At 46.2% G+C, this 23,515-nt stretch overlaps 1 protein-coding gene across 1 annotated transcript in view; it reads right to left on the reverse strand.

The window, feature by feature from the left end:
* The window catches only part of PLCG1 (phospholipase C gamma 1), a 118,359-nt gene that overhangs the window by 2,609 nt on the left and 92,235 nt on the right, over nucleotides 1-23,515 (reverse strand). The window contains exons 15-31 of the mRNA XM_015410362.1: nucleotides 22,840-22,941; nucleotides 21,403-21,590; nucleotides 19,124-19,324; nucleotides 17,550-17,669; nucleotides 17,256-17,436; nucleotides 16,124-16,201; nucleotides 15,067-15,170; nucleotides 14,199-14,295; nucleotides 13,525-13,597; nucleotides 13,102-13,259; nucleotides 12,646-12,742; nucleotides 11,369-11,593; nucleotides 9,743-9,891; nucleotides 4,107-4,221; nucleotides 2,186-2,347; nucleotides 1,239-1,327; nucleotides 180-199 (exon numbers count right to left, since the gene is read on the reverse strand). Of these exons, the coding sequence (XP_015265848.1) occupies nucleotides 180-199; nucleotides 1,239-1,327; nucleotides 2,186-2,347; nucleotides 4,107-4,221; nucleotides 9,743-9,891; nucleotides 11,369-11,593; nucleotides 12,646-12,742; nucleotides 13,102-13,259; nucleotides 13,525-13,597; nucleotides 14,199-14,295; nucleotides 15,067-15,170; nucleotides 16,124-16,201; nucleotides 17,256-17,436; nucleotides 17,550-17,669; nucleotides 19,124-19,324; nucleotides 21,403-21,590; nucleotides 22,840-22,941 (2,159 nt within the window). The remainder of the gene's footprint in view (nucleotides 1-179; nucleotides 200-1,238; nucleotides 1,328-2,185; nucleotides 2,348-4,106; nucleotides 4,222-9,742; nucleotides 9,892-11,368; nucleotides 11,594-12,645; nucleotides 12,743-13,101; nucleotides 13,260-13,524; nucleotides 13,598-14,198; nucleotides 14,296-15,066; nucleotides 15,171-16,123; nucleotides 16,202-17,255; nucleotides 17,437-17,549; nucleotides 17,670-19,123; nucleotides 19,325-21,402; nucleotides 21,591-22,839; nucleotides 22,942-23,515) is intronic.

The raw sequence follows: 23,515 nt of genomic DNA on the forward strand, positions 1-23,515 counted from the left end.
TTAATGCCAAGCAGGCTGTAGGCCTAGTTCTCTGGGGTTTCAACACACAAGACAAGAACTTTGGGGTGAGCAGAGTCTGTCCTATTCTTCTCAATGCCAGAGAGAAGGCAGTCCTCGCAAGCAACTCCCATTACAGCTGTGGAGATTTACAGCCCAGCTTACTGGTGAGAAATTCTACAGACACACTGGAATTCTCCATCTCTGCAACCAGGATGTGAATGCAAATAAGTCGCAAAAGAGCTGAGTGGGACTCAAGCGAGAAACCTGGTCTTAGAGCTCAAGTCAGCCAAGAACCGGAGGGCAAATTAAAGAACCTGCTGTTCCCTTGGCCTAAGAGCCAGGTAAAGCATCTCTACCAAGCCCCACAATACAAATATTTCTGAGGTGGCCAAGCAGGTACAATACTGAGGGTTTTATGGCCCAGCAGCTGCTAAGCCATATTGCTCCAGACACTAGAATACACGTTTTAAGCAATTTGTCGGTATGCGTTTTTTTGTTCAAGCATAAACTTGCCTGCAATTAGGCCTCATAAATTCTCAAAGTCTTTTTTTAAAAAGGACAATCAGCTCTCAAATTAAAATTGCCAAGAAAGCAAGCAGGTCAGGTACACAAGGATGTGGGTGCCAGGTTATGTTGTGCTCGGAAAGGTTAAATACAGCACTTTGAATTGGGCTCAGAACCACAAAGGCAGCCAGTGCCAATGGCGCAACATAGACTATATAATATGTCTGCACCTTCCAATCCCTGTCAAAGATGCAAGCAACTGCACTTTGCCCAGCCTGAAGGATTGTGCTCCCAATACTCAAGCTTAGAGAAGGCACAAAAGGACTTCCTCCTGGATTGCAGCTATTACAAGATGCTTTTCAACAACTGCAGTCCTAAGAGCTACAGGCCACTTAAAACCACCTGTTCCTTCAGATCTGGCAGGCTCTCCTAGCTTCACAGACTGAGCCAATACATTAGGGCAGGGGTTGCATAATTTGCTCTCTTTCAATCCCCATGTCCACTTGCAAGCGTGACATGCCATCTCCTGTTGACTCTACCTGCCACAGACTATCCATCTGTGATCTTTTGGCACACTAATAGTAATAAGGGAACACCTGTAAAGATATAAAATGTCCTCAAAAAGGTGAACTTTTTGGTTCTATCATGAGGGGACCTGGGTTCTTTGATAGAGAGGTTGGTGGGACATAAAATACAAAAGCTTGAGAGCTACTACATTAGAACACCCCATTTACCTTGCCGGGGAAGATATCAATTTTCACCAACAAGGAGGCCAGTTCCAGATCCTCACTGTAGTTGTTCTTCAAAGGCACAGCTCGGTATCCTAAAGAAAAGCCAACATCATCTTTACTGAGAAGAGTTAGTGGTAGAGGCCAGCTAATCACAAACATGTACCTTTTATTGCATACTGATTTCACAACAGGATTTATTTTTAAATCCGCATTTCACAACAGCATAACATTTAGGTAAAACTGTTGTGTGGTTATTTGATTTTTAGTTCTGCTGAGTTTGTTTATATAAAGAACTGAACTGAGAATCTTGTTGCTGTCTATTTTGCATGGACTCTCCTCAAAAGGGGAGAAAGATACACAGAGGGACGATGAATGGGAGAGTGTGGAATTATAGGTGTGCAGGACACAGGTCAGGGCCACTGGGCACTGATCAGAGCAGATACTGGGGGCTAGATGAAAGGGAAAGGAGCCCTGGCTCAGTGGTACAACACCTGTTTGGCACGCAGAAGGTCCCAGGTTCTATCCCCATCATCTCCAGTTGAAAGGACCAGGCAGTCAGTGAAGCCTGAGACCCTGAACAGCCACTGCCAGTCAAAGTAGACAATACTGACCTTGACAGACCAAGGGTCTAATTCAGTGTAAGGCAGCCTCAAGATACGCACCATGGCTTTCTCAGCTTTTAATAAACACTACAGATCTTTTTAGGTTTTAACACTTTGGACCAGCAATGCGCTGTTTCCTCATCTGCAGGATGAGGTTACAATGATTCCACAGGAAGGTCTATTCAATGCCACTATACAACAAATTGCACAATAACATTCATAGAGATCTGTAGACTCCTTGTACCTTCCATTCTTATTAGAACTGGCAAATGCACGTTTTTGTACAACTCTACTTCCCCAGAGAACAAGAGATCTCCCCCCCCCTCCCAACCAAACTACCCAACATACCTGTCTTCAAGCCTTTTACCAGGAATGTGGCTTGAGCCAAGAAGTTCTGGTCACTGAACATGTCTTCTTCATAGACCACAAAGCGGAGGAAGGCAAACTCAGGGTTATGGACATGGAACTGAAAGCTTTTCAGGGGCCAAGCAGGGTTCAGGCCATTGTCAACTACAGTAAACAAAGACAATAGAAGTTCTGTCTGGTTTATTTGTTAAAGTCACAGGATACTTCAAATAGTAATTGGCTTAAGTCACAGTAAAGCTGTTCCTCTTCAAAATGACCTAAATCTCTTTGGGTTGGGTTCTGCAGATTTATTTCAACTATGGCAATTTTCTCTGGGGCAAGCAGCCTTCTCCAAGAGCACCATGGGAAGGCTCCTTGCACAAGACTTAAACCTCACCACCACTACTGGAATGGATCTGTGGGATCCAACCCTAAGTCTTTCTGCAGTTGGTGTACTCCGTTCTTAGCTGTCGCCACCAGAACCTCACCGCTACATCGTCCTCTGCAGTATGCACTGACCAGAGGTACCTCTGCTGTAGATGCAAGCATACTGCTTCCACACATCCCAGAGAGTCCAACTGCATGTGCAGCATTGATCTGACAGCATCTCCTCCCCATCACAAAAGAGTACATGGCTGCACACTGCAAATGGGGACATATAAGCGTATTCAATTTCAGTCAGTAGTCCAAGACTGAAACTGCCTCCCGAGGCTGCCCCCAGAGGTGGGGAGACTTCGCCCTGCCTCAGGAAGAACGGTGACTGTGCGTTTCTGACTTGCCCAAATCCATTCAGTTGGGTTCAGGCTGAGCCCCTGTGTGAAACAGGGTGCTGGACTGAATGGACCAGTGGTCTGATCCAGCAGAGCTCTTGTGGTCTGAAGAAAGACAGCTCAGACCCAATTCCAACAGCCACCTCCAACAGAGCCACACTGGCTCTCTAGCTTAACTGGTAAAAACAGGCAGAGCCCGGCATGTTTACTCTGCAGGGGTCACCATCTTTCACCTGCGGTTGTTCCTAATGCACCCGGAGCAAGAGAGACAGGAAGGACTCGTTCCCATCTTATTGGGACACAGCGAAATGCCGAGAAGACATTTCTTCATTCGTGTAGGCAAGAACTGTTCTAGCAACTTCTTGGCGGTGTGCAAACGGGACCCTCGTTGCCAAGAACACATTAGCTTGTTAGCGGAGTTCTTCAGAACAGGTGCTGGCTGACTACCGCAGGACTGTGCAAGTGCTGGATATTAAGCTTTCTTGGATCTGCCTCTCAAACTCAAAATAACTGCAACCAATGGTTGAGCAGAACTAACCAAAAAAATGAGCCATCAGCTAAGACTGCACTTTGCCTGCAGAACCAAACATGGTCTAAGACCCAAATGGACATGTTTTGCCTTCTGAATGGTCATGATGCAAGGCAGAGCTCAGTGTCGCTCACAAGCCTCCATCTACTGAAAGCCACTCCCTGGCTCAACAAAAAGACAGTGTCTCATCAACTACGCCTCTATATCTGTTCCAGCCACCAAAAGGATCCATTGCATGGTGAGCAATTCACTCGCTGCAGCCTTACCTCTGCAAATTGCTGAGGTTTCCGTTCTCAGTACGAGAACAGAAAGCCTAGCATTGTTTGTGACTGGTTCAGTGAACAGGAAACACTTTTAGCCACATCAAAGGGCCCAAATGCCACTTGAGGCTACCCGGCCGAAGCAGTGCTGAATTCTCTGTGAACCGTGGCCCTCATACGCTGATCTAAAAACATGAAGGGGAAGCAAGCAGCACAAAGCCAGAGGAAGAGGCCAACAGGAAGAGACCCCCAAGTGTCAGATCACCCACTAAGTACTAGCCTAGCAACAAGGAGGAAGCTGGTCTGTAAGGATGATATAGAGAGATAAATGTTTTAGGGGTACAGGACTGGGTCCAGGAACTCACCCACCATCTCCGTCTTCTGCTTTGCGCTGTCGTACTCTGCTCCAGACACCTCAACCTCTACAAAGGGACAAACAATTCCCCTTCCGTTTTTGGGAAGATGTCGCGCCCCAAGGACCTACACATTGTGCGGTGGGGAAGAGATACACACACAATAATCACATGATTGCTTTTCGTAAGTCTTCCAGCGTACACAGAACAGTACCCCGGTTCATCTAGCTGATGTCCAAAAGTCTCGTTGTTATTTTAGGACTCACAGGCTTTGTTCTCTCTGCTAAAGGCATGACTTTTTAAAAAAGAAAAGGAAGTTAATCTAGGTCTTGGCTCGTGTTTACATTTGACAAGTTAGGCAGTGGTCCCCTGTCCAATTACTCTAGCAAAAGAAAACAAAAATATAGTGGTACCTGAAAGACTAACAAAGTTTATTTCAACATGATGTTTTGTGGGCGTAACGAAATTTTTTTGTTAAGTCTTTCAGGTGCCACCAGAGTTTTGTTTTATTTTGCTACAACAGGCTAACGCTGATACTCCTTTGCAAAATTTTATTCCAGTTCAGGGGTCTCCAACAGGTAGCTCACGGGCTGCTGCAGAGTAGCTTGTGCAACCCCTAGAAGACCCAGGAAAAGAGTACAAAATAATCTGCTCTAAGCTTTTATTTTAAGCCTTTACTTCTTAGGCAGATCATGAGAGGGAGGGCAGGAAGAGTTGACTCAGTGCTTAGTTCTTGTAGCCCTTTCTTACACACCCAGGGAAATGCTGATCACCACTTTGGGGTCAGGAAGTAATTTTTCTCCAGGCCAGTTTGGCTGGAGATCCTGGAGGGTTTTTTTTTTGTCATCTTCTGGGCATGGAACAGTGGTCACTGGGTGTGTGAAGGGGGAGGTATTTGTCAATTTCCTGCATTATACAGGGGGTTGGACTAGATGACCCTGGAGGTCCCTTCCAACTTTATGATTCTATGATTCATTTCTGGTGCTTTTCCTAGTCCATGTTCAGTTTCCAAGACAAAACAGAATTTGAAAATATGCCAGGGTGGTGATGGCGGGGATAGCTCAGCATACTTTTCATCACGGAAGAAACAGTCAATAACATGTGGCCAGCAGCTGGGCCGGGCATGCCCTGTGCTGAGCCAAAAATCCATGCGCTACAGACTAAAGATTAATATGCCAGCTCACACTAGTGCAGCTTAGTGGGAACACTGGTTGGTGGACTTTTGGAACTGTTCCCTATCATTAAAAAAAACCTTGCAAACAGAAAAGTAGGGAAGAAAACCTAGAGGGGACCGACACTTTTCTCCCTGCAGTGTTTGTTTCCTATCTGCATGGAGTTTTGCTATGTGAAGGAGCACTTTTAACCGGGACTGCCTGCTTGCTGTGGTACAGTCCGGTTTATCACCGCAGCTGGCTCTGCCACCTCATTCTCCCTGCATGGGTAAAACCAGGTCTCAGTCGTGACCGACTTGAACTGGATCAAGCACAATGCAGCTCAGACAGCATCAGCAGTGGAAGTTTCGAAGCCCCACCCCCCCGACCTGCCTCTCAGAGGCTGTTTCCAACCTCCTGGACTTTCCATTTCCTACTCTCAGAACAGAAGCAGCCTGCCACGGGTAGCGGCACACATTGACATGGAAGTAACAGACCACTTTGCTCTGCATCCCCTGTTCTGCACTTCACCTGAGGCCACAGCTGCAGGTTGCATACAGATGCACCTTCTCCCAGAGACAAGAGGGATATTTTCCTGGCACTGGGAGAACTTTACTGCTCCCTGCCTACGCTATACGTCACATATCCAGTTTTGACTTTAGTCTGAATTTTCTAACACACATACATCAGACAGCAATTTTCATTTTTAGAAGCACTTTCAGGCCTCCTGCATGTTTATTCACCACAATCGGTGCTTCCTCTCCCCTTCTCCCCCTTCCCTTAAGAAAAAGAAAGAAAGCGAATGCATTTGGATTTTTTAGCCTTTAAAAAAGGTCTACGCTGGGAAAGGTGTGGCTTCACGAATGCCAGACAGGACAGCATTCTGCAGAGCTGGTTTCTCTGGGAAATAGGAACAAGTGGTTCTTTGATTTATTTTTGAAGTCTGCATGTCTGTCTAAAAAAGGTGCCACTAAGGATCTGGTGCAGCCTCACCACTCAAGGCATGCGTGTAGTGCAGCCTAAACCCAGGAACCCACAGCCAAATACTGCACAAAATTCAAGAAATGGGAAAAGCAATTTTAAACAGAGGGTGCCACCTGTGGGTGGCAGAAGACTACATCCTGTGAACTTTGTTCTCCAGAGAACTGTTTGACGGCATACTGTTCTGTATGGGGACAAGATGACAGCCTGGGTAAAGATATATGGTATAGATCATTCTGATCTGGGATGACAGTTGAGAAGTCATGTGACGTGTCACCAGGTACAGGATTGCATCAGCCTAAATGATGTCACCATGAGTCAGCACTGGACTCTGATTGGTGCTGTGTTGTATATATTGTGTACAGGGAGTGAGTAGTTATTCACTCTGGTGAATGTATTTGTATGCGAAGCACTTTGACGGACTGCATGACGATTTGGAGTCCACAAGTGCAGCAGGACTGTGTGTAAATATCTCTGTAAATAAAACCACTGTGTATAGTCAGCACTAGCCAACCTGGTATGTGTGTTTACTGACGCTTCAAACGCTTCAAACGCTGACACAACTTCAAACTCCCCACAACTATTCTGGAGACTCTCTGTTCTCATCCCTTTCAGTATATATAACAAATATTTAACAGGCCATTCTGTGAAATCATATCCCACTCCCCACCGGGGAGAAAATGTCATAGCCACCAAGCATTTGTAACTGTACAGAGTCTAGCTTTACCTCACATATTTCAAAAGATAAGAGACTATTCATAATACATAAACATACGAGGCTCCATGACACAGCAGCAGACTATAGAGGAAACAGTTCTTCACACAGAGAGTGATTAAAATGTGGAATTCGCCGCCAGGGGATGTTGTGATGGCCACAGGAACAAACAGCTGTCAAAGGGGATTAGATAGATTCATGGGGGATAAGCCTATCAGTGGCTACAAGCCATGGTGACTGAGGGGAACTTCCACGTTCAGAGGCCGTCAATCTCTGAATCCCAGTGCCAGGAGGCAAACATCAGGGGAAGGCCTCGGCCTCTATGCCCTGTTGTTGGCCATCCAGAGGAACTGACTGACTGGCCACTGTGTGAGACAGAATGCTGGACTAGATGGACCCTCACTGGTCTGATCCAGCAGGATTGCTTTTACGTTCTTATAGATAAAGAAGAGTAGGTTATTATACCCTGCTTTTCTCCACCTTAAGGAGTCTCAAAGAAGCTTACAATCAACTTTCCATTCCTCTCCCCACAAGAGGCACCCTGTGAAGTAGATGGGCCTGAGAGAGTTCGGATGGAACTATGCCTGGCCTTAGGTCACCCAGAGGGCTTCATGTGGAGGAGTGAGGAATCAAACCTGTTTCTCCAGGTTAGAGTCTGCTGCTTTTAACCACTACTCCATGCTGGTTCTCATCTAGCCCAATGTTCCTCAAACTGCTTTAGGGCTCTCAAGGGAGTCATGGAGCCATAATTACTCTATCAATGTTATAGAGATTTTTGGAAAGACCTGCTGCTAGCGTGCATGTGTAGAGAGTAAGGATGGGCATGAACTGGGAAAATGGTGGTTCATGGTTCATTTATTACATGAATCATGAACTTTTCCCATTTCCTGGACCAGTTGGTGGTTCATTCGGTTCATGAGTTTGGGAGGTGGTAGAACAGTCCCCTTGTGACTTCGAGATGCCAAACTCACAAGGAATCTTCAGCAGGCTCTCCGCCCCCACCCTCCAAGTTTGGCAAACACTGGATTTGGGAAGTCTGAGTTATAGCCCCCCAAAGCAGGTGCCCCAAGAAAGCTTAGCTTCCCCTTAAATCAGCCATGCAGCAAGCAATTCTTCCAAACTTGCACTCATACAACAACTAACGCCCTTCTCTTCCTGCTGCAAAATGAAAGCAGCTGAGTCAGGGTGTGGTATATATACACAATCTCCTCCTACAGAGCAGAACGGGAGCTTCGTGGTTGGCTCCCAGAGCTACCAATCAAGCTATGGACAACTGCTATGGGTGTTTCTAGGGCTCTCCACAAGTTCTCCCCCAGCGTTGTCTATTAGGAATTGATTGAATCAGCGCCAGGCTGTCTGGAGAATGAACCACTCTAATGAACCAAACAACTCTCCACAGAAAATGCAGTTCGTTTTTGGATTCAGGAACTATGAGACCAAACGGACCAGTTTGAAACGAACCACAAACCAGCCTGGTTCATGCTCGAACTGCGGTTCATTTCTCAGTTTGAGCCCATTCTTAGTGCAGAGTCGTGTGCATCCTGCCTCCCGCCACTCTTTGTATGCAAGGTGAGAGGAGCAGCAGAAGTCCACGTCACATGGTAATGGAGACGACTGCTTCAGAGCCATAACCCTCGGTATGGTTCTCAGTACTATACAGCTCCTGGTGCTTAACACCCGTTGCCTCTTCCCGACTCTCTCTGTCCACTGTACATTGTCTAAACTAGACACTGGTGAGATCCCAACTGTGGCTCTCTCTCGTCCACTCATGCGACGGATGTTCTGTGCTTGCAACTTCATACGTCTCGTGCTGCCCTTTACAGATTAAAGGTGGCCCCCACATCTGGAGAGGCTGAAGATCAATCATCTAACCAAAGGCTATCTAGTTAAATGGGCTGCAGCCTCTGCATTCTCATCCCAGCACCTGGGCAACTGCCAGGAGGAGAGCAAACCGGCCACACAGAAGAGGTAGTAAAACCAACATTACCACTTTGTCAGCCACCTAGGGAAAGGGCAAGCTGGCCACAGTGGGGCTGTGCTGCTTTTATTTCTCCATGATCAGCTCACTCTCCTCCAGGCACCTTGGCAATCTCCCTTTCTTGCCTGAGCTGCTGTGCCCCAAGCTAGGGAATGAGCAAAAAGGCAAAGAGAGGGAAGCCCTCACTCCAGATACATAAGTGCTAGCTAAGGTTCCACAGTGGTGGAGTGGTACATGTGCAGAGGTACTCTGACAATTCTAAAGGTTATAAAGTTAATATTAATAGCTAAATGTTAGACTACTGCATGTGTGTGTTTGGTGGGATCAGAGCAGCCATGTAGCTCTTTTGGTTGATGGTGACCAATGCTCCCTTCTAAGCTGTAATTCTACTTTGTGAGTTACTGGCATTACAGTTGTGAGTGAGCGATTTGGCTACTGCATAAATTAGTTTGCTCTGAAACCACTCTTCCTGAGCTAAGACAAAAATGTGTGAGCCAGAGGCTAAAAAACTGTGAGCTGGCTCACACTACCTCAGAGGGAACACTGATGGTGACAGCAGGAACAGCCCTCCACAAGCCATGGACTGAGGGCCACTGGTATAAGCTGTAGCTTTAGTAGCCCACTAAACTTCCCAAATAGATACTTCCTACTTTGTTATGGCAAAGCCAAAGCCGTATTATAAATACAGACATCTCATGTCAAACACAGTTGGGTATACACTGTTTTTTCCTTCATGATGTACCGTGGCAATCTTTTCGATGCTCGAAAGACACATCCATCACCTTAAGGATCTACTACATCACTTGTTGGAACCAGCACAAACCTCAATGGAGACGGAAAGGGGCTCGACCCCACGAAGGGTGTTCTTATCAAATGGATCGAAGATGTCATCCCGCATGTTGGCCGGCTGCAACATGAAACCACAGCGACCTCCACACATGAACAGGGCCTGATTCATCTGCATTGGCTTGTCTGCAAAACACAGAGAAACAGTCATAGCACCATTTTAATAGCACGGATTTGTTACTCTTAGCGCCATGCTTAAATTTAGGTTTTTCCCATGTCAGTGCCAAATGACATTAACAAAACCCTATGCAATAAAATGCCATTTTCCCAGCATTTTTTAACCATGCCTCTAGGACCCAGGGGAAAACATGAAATGGCTGGGCATTGCAAGCTTTTGTACATAAATTGCTTCATGTGCTGTTCAAGAACATGAGAAGGCATCTTGACACAGACCGAGGGCTATGCACTTGTCTACAAAACTATAGTCTTCCCCAGAGAAATAACTACAACTCTTATGAGGCAGAGCAAGAATAGAGGGACAGCCATGTACAGCAGTCAATATCAGCCTGCTATCTGGCAAGTCCAGGTTCAAAATCCCATCTTCAAAGGAAATGTGCTAGGTGAACTTGGTGTGGATACACACTCTCAGCCTAATCCATCTCACTGGCTTGTTGTTATTTCTCATCTAACGAGTTCATATTGCTTTCCTACTAAGAAAGACTGGATAAGGAGAGCATGAATACAGTGAGAAAGAGGAGGAGAACCCAGTTGCACCCAGGAGAGCCCTGGCATAACAAGCCCAATGAAACACACACTGTAGCAAGGCACACAAAAGCTCATACCTTGAATAAATCTTTGTTGGTCTTTGTATTTCTCCTGTATGATTGAGGCAGCTGAACAAAGCAAGGTAGGAGGAAAGGGAGGAGCCTCAGCCAATGGAGGGTAAGAAAGGCTTGCCTTTGTCTCCTGTGTGATTGAGGCAGCCTGGCCAGGAAGCAAGCTCTGGCTTGTTCCCTCCCTCTCTCTGGGAGGAGGATGGGGAGAAGCCTCAGCCAGTGCAGGAAACCGAAGCTTGCCTATCTATCTCTCCTGTGAGATTGAAAAAGTCTGGTAAAGCGAGCTGCGACGCAGTAGCAGAACTAGAGAAAGAAGCAGCCAGTTCCTTGCAGGCCAGATAGGAGCCCTCCGAAGGCCTGATCTGGCCCACAGGTTGCATGCTTGACACCTGTGTGCTAGTGAATACTCAGCCTGCATAACCTCAAGGCACATTCTCATCTGCTTCAGGATCCTAAGAATCTACATGTGCACCCCACTTGCAGTCTACTATGAAAAGCACATTCTCCCTGCACAATCCTGGTAAAGTAGGCTATGTCTGTGAGAACACACAAGTGAACACTGGAGCCCAAAGTTGTGACTGACCCAAGGTCACACCAGCAGCTGCATGTGGAGGAATGGGGAATCAAACCCGGTTCTCCAGATTAGAGTCCGCCTTCTCTTAACTCCACTACACTAAAAGAGCGCTTAGAATGTTGTAGAATAATGCATGCAGCCACTCCATAGAAGGAAAAAAAGCTTTCTGTAGGGCAAACATGCGGTGAGCTGTGGTCACCACAAAGAGTTGCTATGAAGCAGAACACATCCATGGGAGGAAGGCAGCTCTGACCTGGCGTTTGAAAGTTGAGTGCCACCAACTGACTGCCACAGATCCACATAGGCAGGGGGTCGTAGTTGGAGGAGTCAAGGCGTTGTCCCTTGGGGTAGATGCGGGAAAGCTGTAGCCGGTTGTACTGGAGGAACTTTTTGCCTTTGATTTTGTTGACATACTTTTCCGCCTTTGTTTCAGGGAAGGAGGACATGTCTCTGTAGCAGGCCCTGTCTGTACCAATCTCTGTAGGGGGAACGGGGCAGACTTTGGTCAGGAAGCTGCTACCACAAGCAGTGACAAAAGCATGCTGGTGTTGAAACGAACTCATAAAATGCAAGCCACGTAATACACAAGAAGAAATGGGTTTCAATCTATTTAAAATCAAAGTGGTGGTGGAAAGTGCCATCAAGTTGCAGCTGCCTTGTTGCGATCCCACAGGGTTTTCAGAGCAAGAGGTGTTCAGAGGAAGACTCTGCCATTGCCAGCATCTGGTTCGCAGCCCTGGTGTGTTCCTGGGTGGTCTCCCATCCAAATACTGACTGGGGCCAACCCTGCTTAGCTTCCGAGATCTGATGAGGTTGGGCTAGCCTGGGCCATCCAAGTCAGGGGCAGAATTAAACTAATGGAAAATGTATTTATTTGCAAGTCTGCAGAGCAGAGATTCATTTCAGACTTTTCAAAAAACCAATCAGTTGACGTCAGAATTTCAGGGCTGATTCTTGGGGGGTGGGGTGGAGGTGTATTTTTGCATTTCTGTGTGTCCATGCCTGGAAATCATGGCAAACTCTGGCGACTCCTACTGGGGCATGGAGGACTTTGCAACCCTTTTGTTATTTTGCTCCACGGTTACTGAGCAACTTTACAACACCTATGATAAAGCCTTCATTCAACTACTGCTGGTATCCAAACAGGAAGGCAGAGCACCAGAATGCCCAAGGTTTCTGGCTCAACTAACTTCTCACACCTAGTTTTACTATTTCAAGTATAAGCAACACACCCTTCTCACAAGACCCTTTTCAAGCTCCAAAGCAAATTCTATGCTCCCTTGTTCTGCCCTTCAGTTGTCTGAAATTCATGAAAAGTGGTACATAAATGAACAAGTTGGGAAAACAACTGGCCAAGATCCATCAGAACTACTTACATGACAGCAAAGTTCAATTGCTACATCATTTTAACAAGAGGTAGGTCTACCAAGCAGTTATTATCTGTAGTTCGGAGGCTGAATTCATCCCAGATTTTGGGCTGTCACCTCTAGTCATGATGTGCTGTATATAACCAAAGGAAACTGCACTTACTGTCTTCATCAAAGGGGACAGGGCGACAGTAGATGACAAGCTCAGAAAGCTCCAGTGCGATCTTCTTCCTCCTCTCCATCATCTTGCCTTCTGAGAGCTGCCAAAGAAAAAAGACCCGCAGGGCTTACAACATGGCACAGGAATGAACTTGGCTGCAACAGCAGCATGCGCCATCAACACTGATCACAAGTGAGGAACAGCAGGGCAAATGATTTCACTGAGATTTGCTAGACATCGATGGAGCACCTTTTGCCACAGACAAAGGCATTTAAAAGGTACCCTCTTTTTCTTCCTCAGTTTCTTAGAAATTTCTAGAGGAAGAGCCTTACTACTAAGGGAGCTCTGTGCAAAAGGTATTTTCACACACTTCCCATGGTGCCCAGCATAACCTTCCTAGAAGTACCACCGGCTTTTGCATCTAATAATTACAACATCCGATGAGACGGCATCTCTCACCCTGGCATCAGCAGTCTGTGCCGCCTCACGAATTTTCTTCACCCAGTCCAACAGGTCTTCGTGTGTGTCAGCAGCCACGTCCAGGGACCTTCGCGAGATAGAAGCCATGCTGATGGAGAAGACAAACATGCGGTTGTTCTTCCCCTCGGGGCGGATAGCTGTGGGAGGAGAAAGTGCGAGGAGAATCAGTGTCAGGCTCTGGGGTCACAGGCCAGTGCCCTTCTCTAAGTCCTCAGGGCTGGCAACCAGTCTACAAATTAAGCAAGCATACACCTTTGCCTTGGACTGAAGTCTTAGTAACAGAGCTTTGTACAGTAGCAAGAAAGGAGAGACCAGATGAAATGGGAGAAGCCAACAGAATAGGAATCAAGTTAGTTGTCCCATCCCTAACACTCTCACACAAAAAGTAAAAAGTTAGTTTACCGATTTGACAGGATGGAACATCTAGGACACCTCCAAGCAGGTCTCCCAGGGGACTGTTCTCATCTAGCTGTTGCTGGGAGAGAAAGCATAGCAGTGTGCTGCCTTTACTTATAGCCCACTTTATGCAAAGTAATTAAGAGCAAGTACTTCACATTTTTAATACAGTAATTTTAATATGAATATTTATAACGTCTTCACCTACCCACCCACCCAAAAGGAGGCTCAAGGCTGATTTGTGGGTTTTTTTAAACTGCATTTAAAAAAATATATATATATTAAAAAACCTAAACTTGCTGCTCAATTGTGCACTGGCCATCCTCTCTCACACCCTTCCTACTTGTTGAAAATCTCACCACACTCTTGGCAAGGGTCACATACATTTAAATAAAAGCAATAAAATAAATTCTAGTTGCTTTGCCAAGACCTGAAGAGAAAGCAATTCTGCAAGTGGAGCTCCCATCAGAAAGACCCCTCTGTGCCCCTCACTGGATTAAGTCCATACAGACTGTGGCTGCAACATTTCTACTCTTACCCACATAAGCCAGCTCCCAAACAGAGAGGCTCCCAAGCACAGACAAGAAAACTCGAAGTTTTTTCTTTAGGAGATTAAAAACAAAGCAAATCTTGAAATTTTCCCAGCGATTTCTTTCCCAGTCTCCAAAATGAATGCTCACCTCCCGCTCTGGCTCCAGACCCGTTGGACTCGCTATTTCTTCTACATAGTTAGATGGAAACCACAGTTGCTTCTTACCCCCATAATCTCCTCTCCACCTGTGAAAAAGAAAGCATGCAAACACAGCTATTTATATATATATCTATGATGAGTCTTCCTCTTTTCCCATCACCTTCAGCTTTTCCTAGCGTTATTGTCTTTGCCAGTGAGTCTTGTCTTCTCATAATGCAATCAAAGTATGATAGCCTCAGTTCAGTCATTTTAGGTTCTAGGGAGAATTCAGGCTTCATTTGCACTAGAATCCACTTATTTATCTCTTTGGCAGTTCACGGTATCCCTAAAACTCTCCTCCAACACCACATTTCAAACAAATCATTTTTCTTCCGGTCAGATTTCTTCATTGTCCAACTTTCACATCCATACATAGTAAACTAGCTCTATACCAGTAATGGATTTACCAGTGGCAGCAGTGCTCTTAACCTCAAGAAGCAACCATACTACGTGGTTAGTTCTGCCCTGCCCCCAAGGACTGGAAGATAGATCACCAAACTCCTGTTCTGTCACAGGAAACATTACCAAATCGCTGTGACCCTAAAAGATGTTCCTGATTAAATGGCAAAAACAGATATCTGCAACTGGATCAAACGTTGTCCCCAAACAGCTGAAAAACAGCAGGGTATGATCTGGAGACGAAAAGCAGCAGATAAGAGAGGATTGCAAAGGGGAAAGCTGCAGATGAAAGGAGGATTCAGCCCACTGTTTCTCCCCTTCAAAGCATCCAGTTATTTCGAGACGCACTCCTCTGGGGATATATTTAAGTGACTAAGTAACTAAGCAGTAGATAGATCGAGATGGTAGAGGAAACTCACCAGCCTCCTTCTTGTTTCTCCACATTCTGGATGACAGCATTTTTTGTGAAAGTGAGTTCATCCTCCCGCTGTGCCTTGTAGTCAAACAAGGCTTTGACAGCACACTAAACACAAGAGATGAGAGAGGCTGTCTGATCACTGCAAAAGCTGTGGTGGGTATACATATAACGAGAGCGAGGCTACTAAGGCCAAGGATTTAAGTGGGACTCTACATAGTTAATGATTAGATACTTATTCCTGTTTTGGTGCGTCCACCACATGTGGGAACACAGTGTGACATTTACAACAAAAAACTGTAAAAACAAACTGATGCTTGGGAGAGGAAATCTTTCTGTTTTCAGACTCCCATGACTGAAGTTCCCCTGACTCCAAGTGTATGTACATGCCTGAAATTTAAATATGCAAACAAGCACACTGCACAAACCAATGCTTTAGGTATACAAAAAGGCACAGGTACACACTGGTACTTGCAAACTGGATTAACAGACAGGAGCCCTAAGTGCCAACTGATTGATTAAAAACCCTTGCTTCTACAAAGGTGAGTCACTGAGCAAAAGAACCCGGCAACATAATTCCAAACACTTCATCCTCCACCAATCCCAACATCAGTCTGAGGACCACTGTGGCGTGGTGGTTAGAGAGTGTCATACTGAGATCTGGGAGACCCAGGTCAAGTTCAGATCCCCACTCTGCCAAAGCAAGCTTGTTGGGTGACCTTGAGGCAGTCACAAGCACACAGCCTAATCTACCTCACAGGGTTGTTGCGAGAATAAAATGGAGGAGAGAACAACATAGGTCCCTAATGAGGAAGAGCTATGGGGCATAAATGAAGTAAATAAATAAATCTCCCCATTTTGCAACTCAACAAGTAGACTTTCTCTGTCTAATCCCATAATGTCACAAGAACTTCACTGTTATACCAAGATGGGTATAAACCAGGGTGTACCCCCTTTCATGCCATGTCAGATCATACTGTACAAGTGCCGGATGGGCCTCCATACCAACATTTCAGAAGGGACTTTTGCCTTGTGTGGGGTGTTGTTGTTTTTTTGCATACCTTGAAAGTAGGCATGGGGTTGGCTTCCACATAGAATCCTGGATTCCGTCCTTCATAGAGAGCACCATAATCTGGCTCCTGGTGGACAAAGCAAAGAAGAGATATAGAAGGAGTACATTTATCCATGTCTGACTGCAGAGAGAGAAATACAAGCAAAGAGATTCCAAGGCAGGTGAAAGAGACAGCCCAGTCTTGCATATTGCGCCTCCTTGACACAGTATATATCCTGTGTGGGTTTTGTCCATATGGACCCAGCAATCTCTGGCACAGGTTCTTTGGCAGGCCCTTTTCACAATCAGAAAACATGGCAGGGTCTTTCCTCTAGCTCAGGGGTGGCCAAACTTGCTTAACGTAAGAGCCACACAGAATAGGTATGAGATGTTTGAGAGCTGCAAGTCATGAACAAATATTACACACATTTTTACTGTAAAACATGCAGATTTGCTTTTTGTTAACATTAAATGAGACTGCCAAAAATAAAAACAAAAGGGGTAAAAACAGATATTGATAATGATATTTATTTATCCAATGATACTTGTAGGCTGGGATAGGGGGGCATTGAGAATGCATTTAAAGTTAAAGTTGCTTTCTTTCTCTGCTCCCCCCCATTTCAAACCTACCCAGGGAGGGGAACACTGGCTGGGGAAGGGAAGACCAATCGGGGAGGCATGCCTCCCCTTTGCTTCCCCAGCCGCCCTGCTGGGAGCTGCACAATACATGTGAAAGAGCCGCATGTGGCTCCGGAGCCACAGATTGGCCACCCCTGCTCTAGCTGCATCATCAGCATATAAAGTGCCCTCAAGTCGCAACCAATTTACGGAAACCCCTCTCAAAGAGTTTTCAAGACAAGAGATGAGCAAAGGTGGTTTGCCTTTACCTTCCCCAGCACAGCAACCCTGGTCTTCCTTGGCTTTCTCCCGCCCAAGTACTGACTTGGGCTGACTCTGCTTAGTTTCCAAACTCTGATGACCCCAGGTTAGTCTGGACTATTCAGGCTGTTAGCTGCACAATACCAGAGAGGATCTGTACTTGCATAGAGCCCCTTTGCCAGAAAACCAAGAGAATTTCCAACTTGAACTGAGAGCAAGGACCCTGGACTCTACCCAGTCCACATTCCCAACATCACACTCACCGCCGTCCCAATCTTCTCCAGGGTCTCCTCGTTTATTGGATATCGCAACTTCATCTTGCGGTACAGCGGGTTCTTCTCATAGTAACTGATTAAATCCACCAGGCTGTCAAATTCTGAGTTACCCAAGACAACAGTTTGGCCCTCCTGCTGCACTCGGCAGTGCTTGATCTTCCCTTCCGCTCTGGGGGACAAACATCAACAGAACAATTGGTGAGAAGGCAGAAGGAAACGTCCTCCCAGAGAATGTGTCATAATCAAACTTCCAAGTCTGTGGCACCTAGGAGAAAAACTCACCGGAAGGAGATGGCGTAGGAGTTCGGCTCACTTCTCTTGCGCACCAGGAAAGCTCCATCCCTTGGCACCCTCATCAGCATACGCTCTGCTAAAGTCCGGGTGAGATTAGCGTGGTACCATCTGGGGGAGATGAAAACACCATGAGACAAGGGATTGCCATTGTTGATGAGCATTCGGGCCCACTCCACTTGTTTCGTAGCATGACACAGGAAGAAAGCTTTTTTGTCATGTTTCTCCCCCAGATTTACAGCCATTTGTGATTTCACCCCAGAAGCTGCAGACACAGTGAATAATGCTGCATTATGATCTAAGGTTTCTCTTTCACTGATGTCCAGTAAGGGCATAATGTTCTGATGGTTAGAGGACTGTAATCAGGCCATAGTATCACATATCCCACTGTTTCCCTTCACACATAGGATCTGCCCTATCTCATATGCCCCACCCACTTCTTAACCTAACCCCCCCTCCAACCCCCCAATAGTTAAGAGCTGTACCTTTACTAACTGGGGTTCTGATAATAGCCAAGCGCTGAAGTGACTTTGCCAAACTCCTGCTTAAGAAGGACCCCGATAAGCTTTAATCATGGCCATAGTTAATGGAGACATAAACAGGTTTTACAGCACAGCAGCACAGTGCTAATTTAACCCTTAACCATGGTTGAGAGCTGGAAGAATTAACAAACTTAAAAGGGAAAGAACAGCCAATCTTTCAGCTTTTTTCCCATCCCTTCATCAATGATCAGGAAAGTTACATCTGAACAAGGTTTGGGGGAAGGCAAGTCTAAAATATAAAGTCCCACAAGACTGGTCCAGGCAACAGAGCTTTTATGTGCTTTGTTATGCCTCTGGGCTTTATTAGCTGATTCTTAGTGGTTTTCCATTATAAAGACTTTATGTTTTTAATCATGCTTTATTTTTGTGAGCCACCTCAAGCATGTGGCATATAAATGTTTTAAGTAAATAAAACAGGTTCTTGTCCAAATATTTTAGGAGCCTGTTAGGGACCAATTAATTTCTCTTCATCTGCAAACTGGGGGTTCACGCTAGGTCAGGTGGTAGCTAAGAGTCAGTATGCAGGACACCAAGTTCACAAAGCTGCACAGTAACAGTTTTCAACTCAGAAAGAATTTTGCACTCCACATATACCACAGGCTATGCCTCTGGCAGTTGAAACAAATTCCGGATGCCAGTCTGCAGGTGCAGAGAAGTTAACTGGACCAGTGTGGTTAGAACATTCTATAAAGGTTTGCAACTGACCATTAGAAGGAAACTCAAATAAAGGGTGAGTTTGCAACTGATTAGGCAACTAGGCCGTTTCTTTCCTTGACTGAGCTATGGAGAACCTGTACAGATTAGCTAGCCCACTTTAATGCAACAGAATTAACCATTAGAAGGAAACTCAAATAAAGGGTGAACTCCAAAGTCACCCACTTAAGAATGCTAAATTCATGCTGCAAAACCGTGAACTGATCCACCATCCCTAAAAGCTTCACTGTCGATAATTCTGCTGGGATGCCCAGGCAAACAACAGGGCAGAGGCAAACAGCTGCCGGTTCCCCTTCCCCATCTGCTTACTCCTTGCTCTCATGCGCATTGGTCTGTGGCACAGGCTCCGTCAGCCTCATCTCAAATTCATTGCACCTGAGCGGCACCTGCTGGTAGTGGGTGATGAGGTCATAGAGGCTGTTGAACACCAGATTGTCAGTGAGGAAGAACTTGGGGCTGCCAGCATCCTGCCGGGAATGGATCCGGCAATGCTGCACCTTCCCATTGCGCCTGCATAGGGGGAGAAGATAGACCGAATTACTTATCATGCTCTGTTTGCAACAGCTGTTAACATGGCTGGTAATATACTAGAAGAGAGCCATATGGCATAGGCAGGTTGCTTATTTATTAAAATAATGCCGTTAGGGTAGATCAGTGGTCTTAACCTTTAATCTACTACTGTCCCCCAAGTACGCAACATCAAAACTGAATGCCCCCCACACAAGAAGCCACAGTGCTCCAGACAACTTTATTTATATAGGCAGACAAACGGGCAACAAGATTAAAGTCCAGTAGCACCTTAAGGTCCAAGAAGATTTCCAGGTTATAAGCTTTCAAGAATCAAAGTTCACTTTGTCAGAGCTTTGACTCTAGAAAGCTTATACCCTGGGTCTCTAAGGTGCTACTGGACACCTTCTATTGCAGCCCAACACACCTGCTTACCTGAAACTATTTGCAAAGGATAGACGGGTTCTCAAAAAAAAGGTATCAATGTTTATCTGAGTACAACTATCATCTTCTGGAGAGAAAAAAATGTACTCCAAATGGGGACAAGGAAGAATATGCCACTTTTTAAGAACCTGGGATTTTATCCTCAGGACAAGCAATATGAAACTGTCAAAGGCCATTACCAGCAGGGAGAACAGTCTTATTTCTAAAATTCCAAATGCTCCCCAGATTTCTGAACCACCCTCCCTTTGATGGTCAGATGGCTCCCATTAAGGACCACTAGACTGGATTATATGGGGAAATGTACCAGAGTACTTGGGAGCTCTTAAAATGGCTGCGGGTTCAAATATCATCTGCCGAGCATGAAAAGGAAGCAGAAACAGCACTCAGCTGACATTGAGTGAACCAAACCCTGCTTGGGGATATACTACAAGGTGTATCGAACTTCAATGATGCCCCCCCCCCCGAAAGCAGAGACAAGGGATTCAACCGAATGGAGGTTTTCTATAAGTAGTGTGGCTAGTGCCCTGTGCACCAAACAGTCATTCTAGATCTCAGAGAAAGGTATTTATAGAAAGGATTTATAGACTAGCAGTAGTGTTGTCATAAAGAACAAAATGGAACAGGAATCCAGTGGTGCCTTTATTCTGGCGTAAAATTTCTGTAAGGCACAGCTCTCATGAACAGATGTTTATGCGGGAATAAATTCTGTTGGTTTCCAAGGTGCCACCGGATCACCGTTGCATTTTCCTGCAACAGAATAACGTCGCCACCCATCTGGAGTTATATTATCTCCTAGGGTATTTCTACAGGCTTCTACCTGTAGCACCAAAGTAAATATCAGCAAATACATATTGCCTATTGGATTTCTGTCAGTCACCTTTGCCCAACTCCTGTATAAATTTAAAAACCGTATGTGTAAAAATTAAATATCTTTCTGCCAATTTCCCATGCAGCTGTAAGCAATCCATGGTGCAGAACAAAAGTGAAGAAGAAGAGGAAGAAGAGGAGGAGGAGGAGGAGGAGGAGATGATGATGATTGGATTTATACCCCGCCCTTCACTACCCAAAGGTGTCTCAGAGCGTCTTACAAACTCCTTTCCCTTCCCCTCCCCACAACAGACACCCTGTGAGGTAGGTGGGGCTGAGAGAGCTCTTGACAGAAACTGCTCTTTTTCAAGAACAGCTCTTATCAGAACTACGGCTTGCCCAAGGTCATCCAGCCAGGTGCAAGTGGAGGAGTGGGGAATCAAACCTGGTTCTTCCAGATTAGAGTCCGCGCACTTAACCACTACACCAAACTGGCTGGTGTACTTATGTTGTGTACCTATGAGAGCCAGTGTGGTGTAGTGGGTAGAGTGTCAGACTTAAGACCTAGAAAACCTGGGTTCATATCCACACTCTACCATGAAGGTCACTGGATGTCTTTGAGCCAGTCACACTTTGAGCCAGTCACACTCTCTCAGCCTAACCTACCACACAGAGCCATTGTGAAGATAAAAACAGAGACAGAAAAGCCTGCATATCTCGGCTCCTCGGAGGGAAAAACAGATGGTTTCTCTTCCACATTTCAGTATTACAGAGCTAGTTGATCAACATTACAGAGCTAGTTGATCAACATTACACTCAGAGAACCTTACCAGAAAGAAAGGGTGTAATCGCCAACAAAGGTCTCACTCTCACGCACCAGGAAAGAGCCATCAGGGGCCCCTGTTTCTATGCAGTACTCTGTCAGGAGCCTTTCGGCGATGTGGCGCCCATCACGCCCAGCTCCTAACTTGCCGTGGAACCACTTTTCAGTGGAGTGGAGTTCAGTGCTGTTGCTTGCCTAGCATGGAAACAAACATTAACTCACCAGTTTAAGTTTCCTGGGGCTCTGTTCTGCAACCCAACTTCCTCTTTTCACCAAGACTAATCCATAAGAACATAAGACCCGTGCTGGAAAAGACCAGTGGATCCATCCTGGGCTGGTTCCAGGTTTCAGCAGGCCCCGGACAAGGAGTTCCCAGGGTCTCCTCCCCTCCTCTGCTTACCACTGTGCCCCCCCACCTCTCTGTCCACCTGCCTGCATCGTCTCCCCTCACTACCTATCTATCTCTCCCACTTGCTCCTTTTCCAGTCCTCCCAGGGCTCACTCAGCCTTCCCTGACTATGTTGGGCAGCGGGTGGTGGGAGGGCTCACAAAAAGTAGATGGGCAATAGGAGAGTTGAATGGGTGGAGGGTGGTGGCAGTGGGCCCCATCAGAAGACCTGAGCCTTGGCACTGCCCCATCTCAGGGTATGCTGACGTTGGCCCTGGGTCCATCTAGTACAGCGTACTGTTTCAAATAGTGGCCAACCAGCTGCCCTGGAGGACCAACAAACCAGGCACAGAGACCAAAACCTTCCCTGCGATGCTGCCCCCAGCACACTGCGTTTCAGAGGTTTGGTGCCTCTGTGTTCCTTGCATTTAAAACCAGAATTCAGCCAAGCAGGACAGCGGCATTTTCGCCCCCCCCCCCAAATCCTCTGTAGCATGTTATTACACCACAGAATAAATAGGAAAGTAAGCTAGAGAAAAAGCTAAGGACCTGAGGCTTGTATCTCCTGCTGCCAACAATAGGAGGCATTTGAGACTGCAGAAAACAGTGTTAATGATGGTATGCAACCCGCTTTCAAAATCAATATAAAAAATGGTCAGCTTCATGCACTTGCAATCCATATTGCAAAAACATTCTCTGGCTGCTCTGGATGCTGAGCCTCCTCTCCTCAAAAGCAGTAACCAGGGCAACCAACTTGCAGCTGCTCCACTTCCACTGCCCTGCCTACAAGCAGCAAGACGGAGCATGCTCCATCCCAATCCCACTGCCTTCTGACCCGATCCTAGCCTGCCACTGGGCAGCCAGACTACTGCTTTTTCCTTGAATGGGAACCTCACTGCAACCTCTTCTTAGAAGAGGAGGAAAATAATGCTTGGACAAGACTGGACACATTTCCACAGGTGGCTTCAAGACCCGATTCCTTCCGGTGCAGTAAGGAAGAAGAATCCCTTCCATAACTGTGGCTATTAGAACCAATTTTTGAAGTCTGACACATACCTCTTTTTGCTCTTCCTCATCCTCATTTCCCAGATCACTGGTTGTCTCCCCAGAGTAATAGATTTTGCTGCTGGTCAGGACAAAGTAATGGGGGTTCCAATCCTGCAAGGAAATACAGAGTTACAATGTTTATCCCAAAGCCAATACTCTCAGTATCAAAACACTCAAGGTTGGAGAATAACGAAAGGGGCCGTAGCTCAGCGGCAGAGAACGTGGTTTGCATGCAGAAGGGGCTGGGTTCAGTCCTCAGCGTCTCCGGTTACAAGATTTCAGGGAACAGGGCTGGGGAAAAGGCCTCTGAGGCCCTAGAGAGGCACTGCTAGGTAGAGTAGACAAGATTGGGGTAGATCATCAGTGTCTTTGACTTGATATAAGCTTTATATGACTATCTGGGGCTGCATTCTACCTTGTTGCAAATTGCACTTTCATTACACTATAGCAATCATTTGCAACTGGATTGGTTTGTCCACACAGGAAAAATAGTAACACAGAGCTGGAAGGGACCCCAAGGGTCATCTAGTGCAACCCCCTGCACAATGCAGGGAATTCACAGCTATCTTTGCCCCACTCCCCCCATGGCCCCTGCTGTATACTCAGAGTAAAAACACCATCCCCCCAACCTGGGTCCCCAGGCCAATCTGGCCTGGAGTAAAATTCCTTCCTGACTCCAAAGTGG

This window comes from Gekko japonicus, unplaced genomic scaffold, assembly GCF_001447785.1.
Source record: "Gekko japonicus isolate JY-2015 unplaced genomic scaffold, Gekko_japonicus_V1.1 scaffold200, whole genome shotgun sequence".
NCBI lineage: Eukaryota > Metazoa > Chordata > Lepidosauria > Squamata > Gekkonidae > Gekko > Gekko japonicus.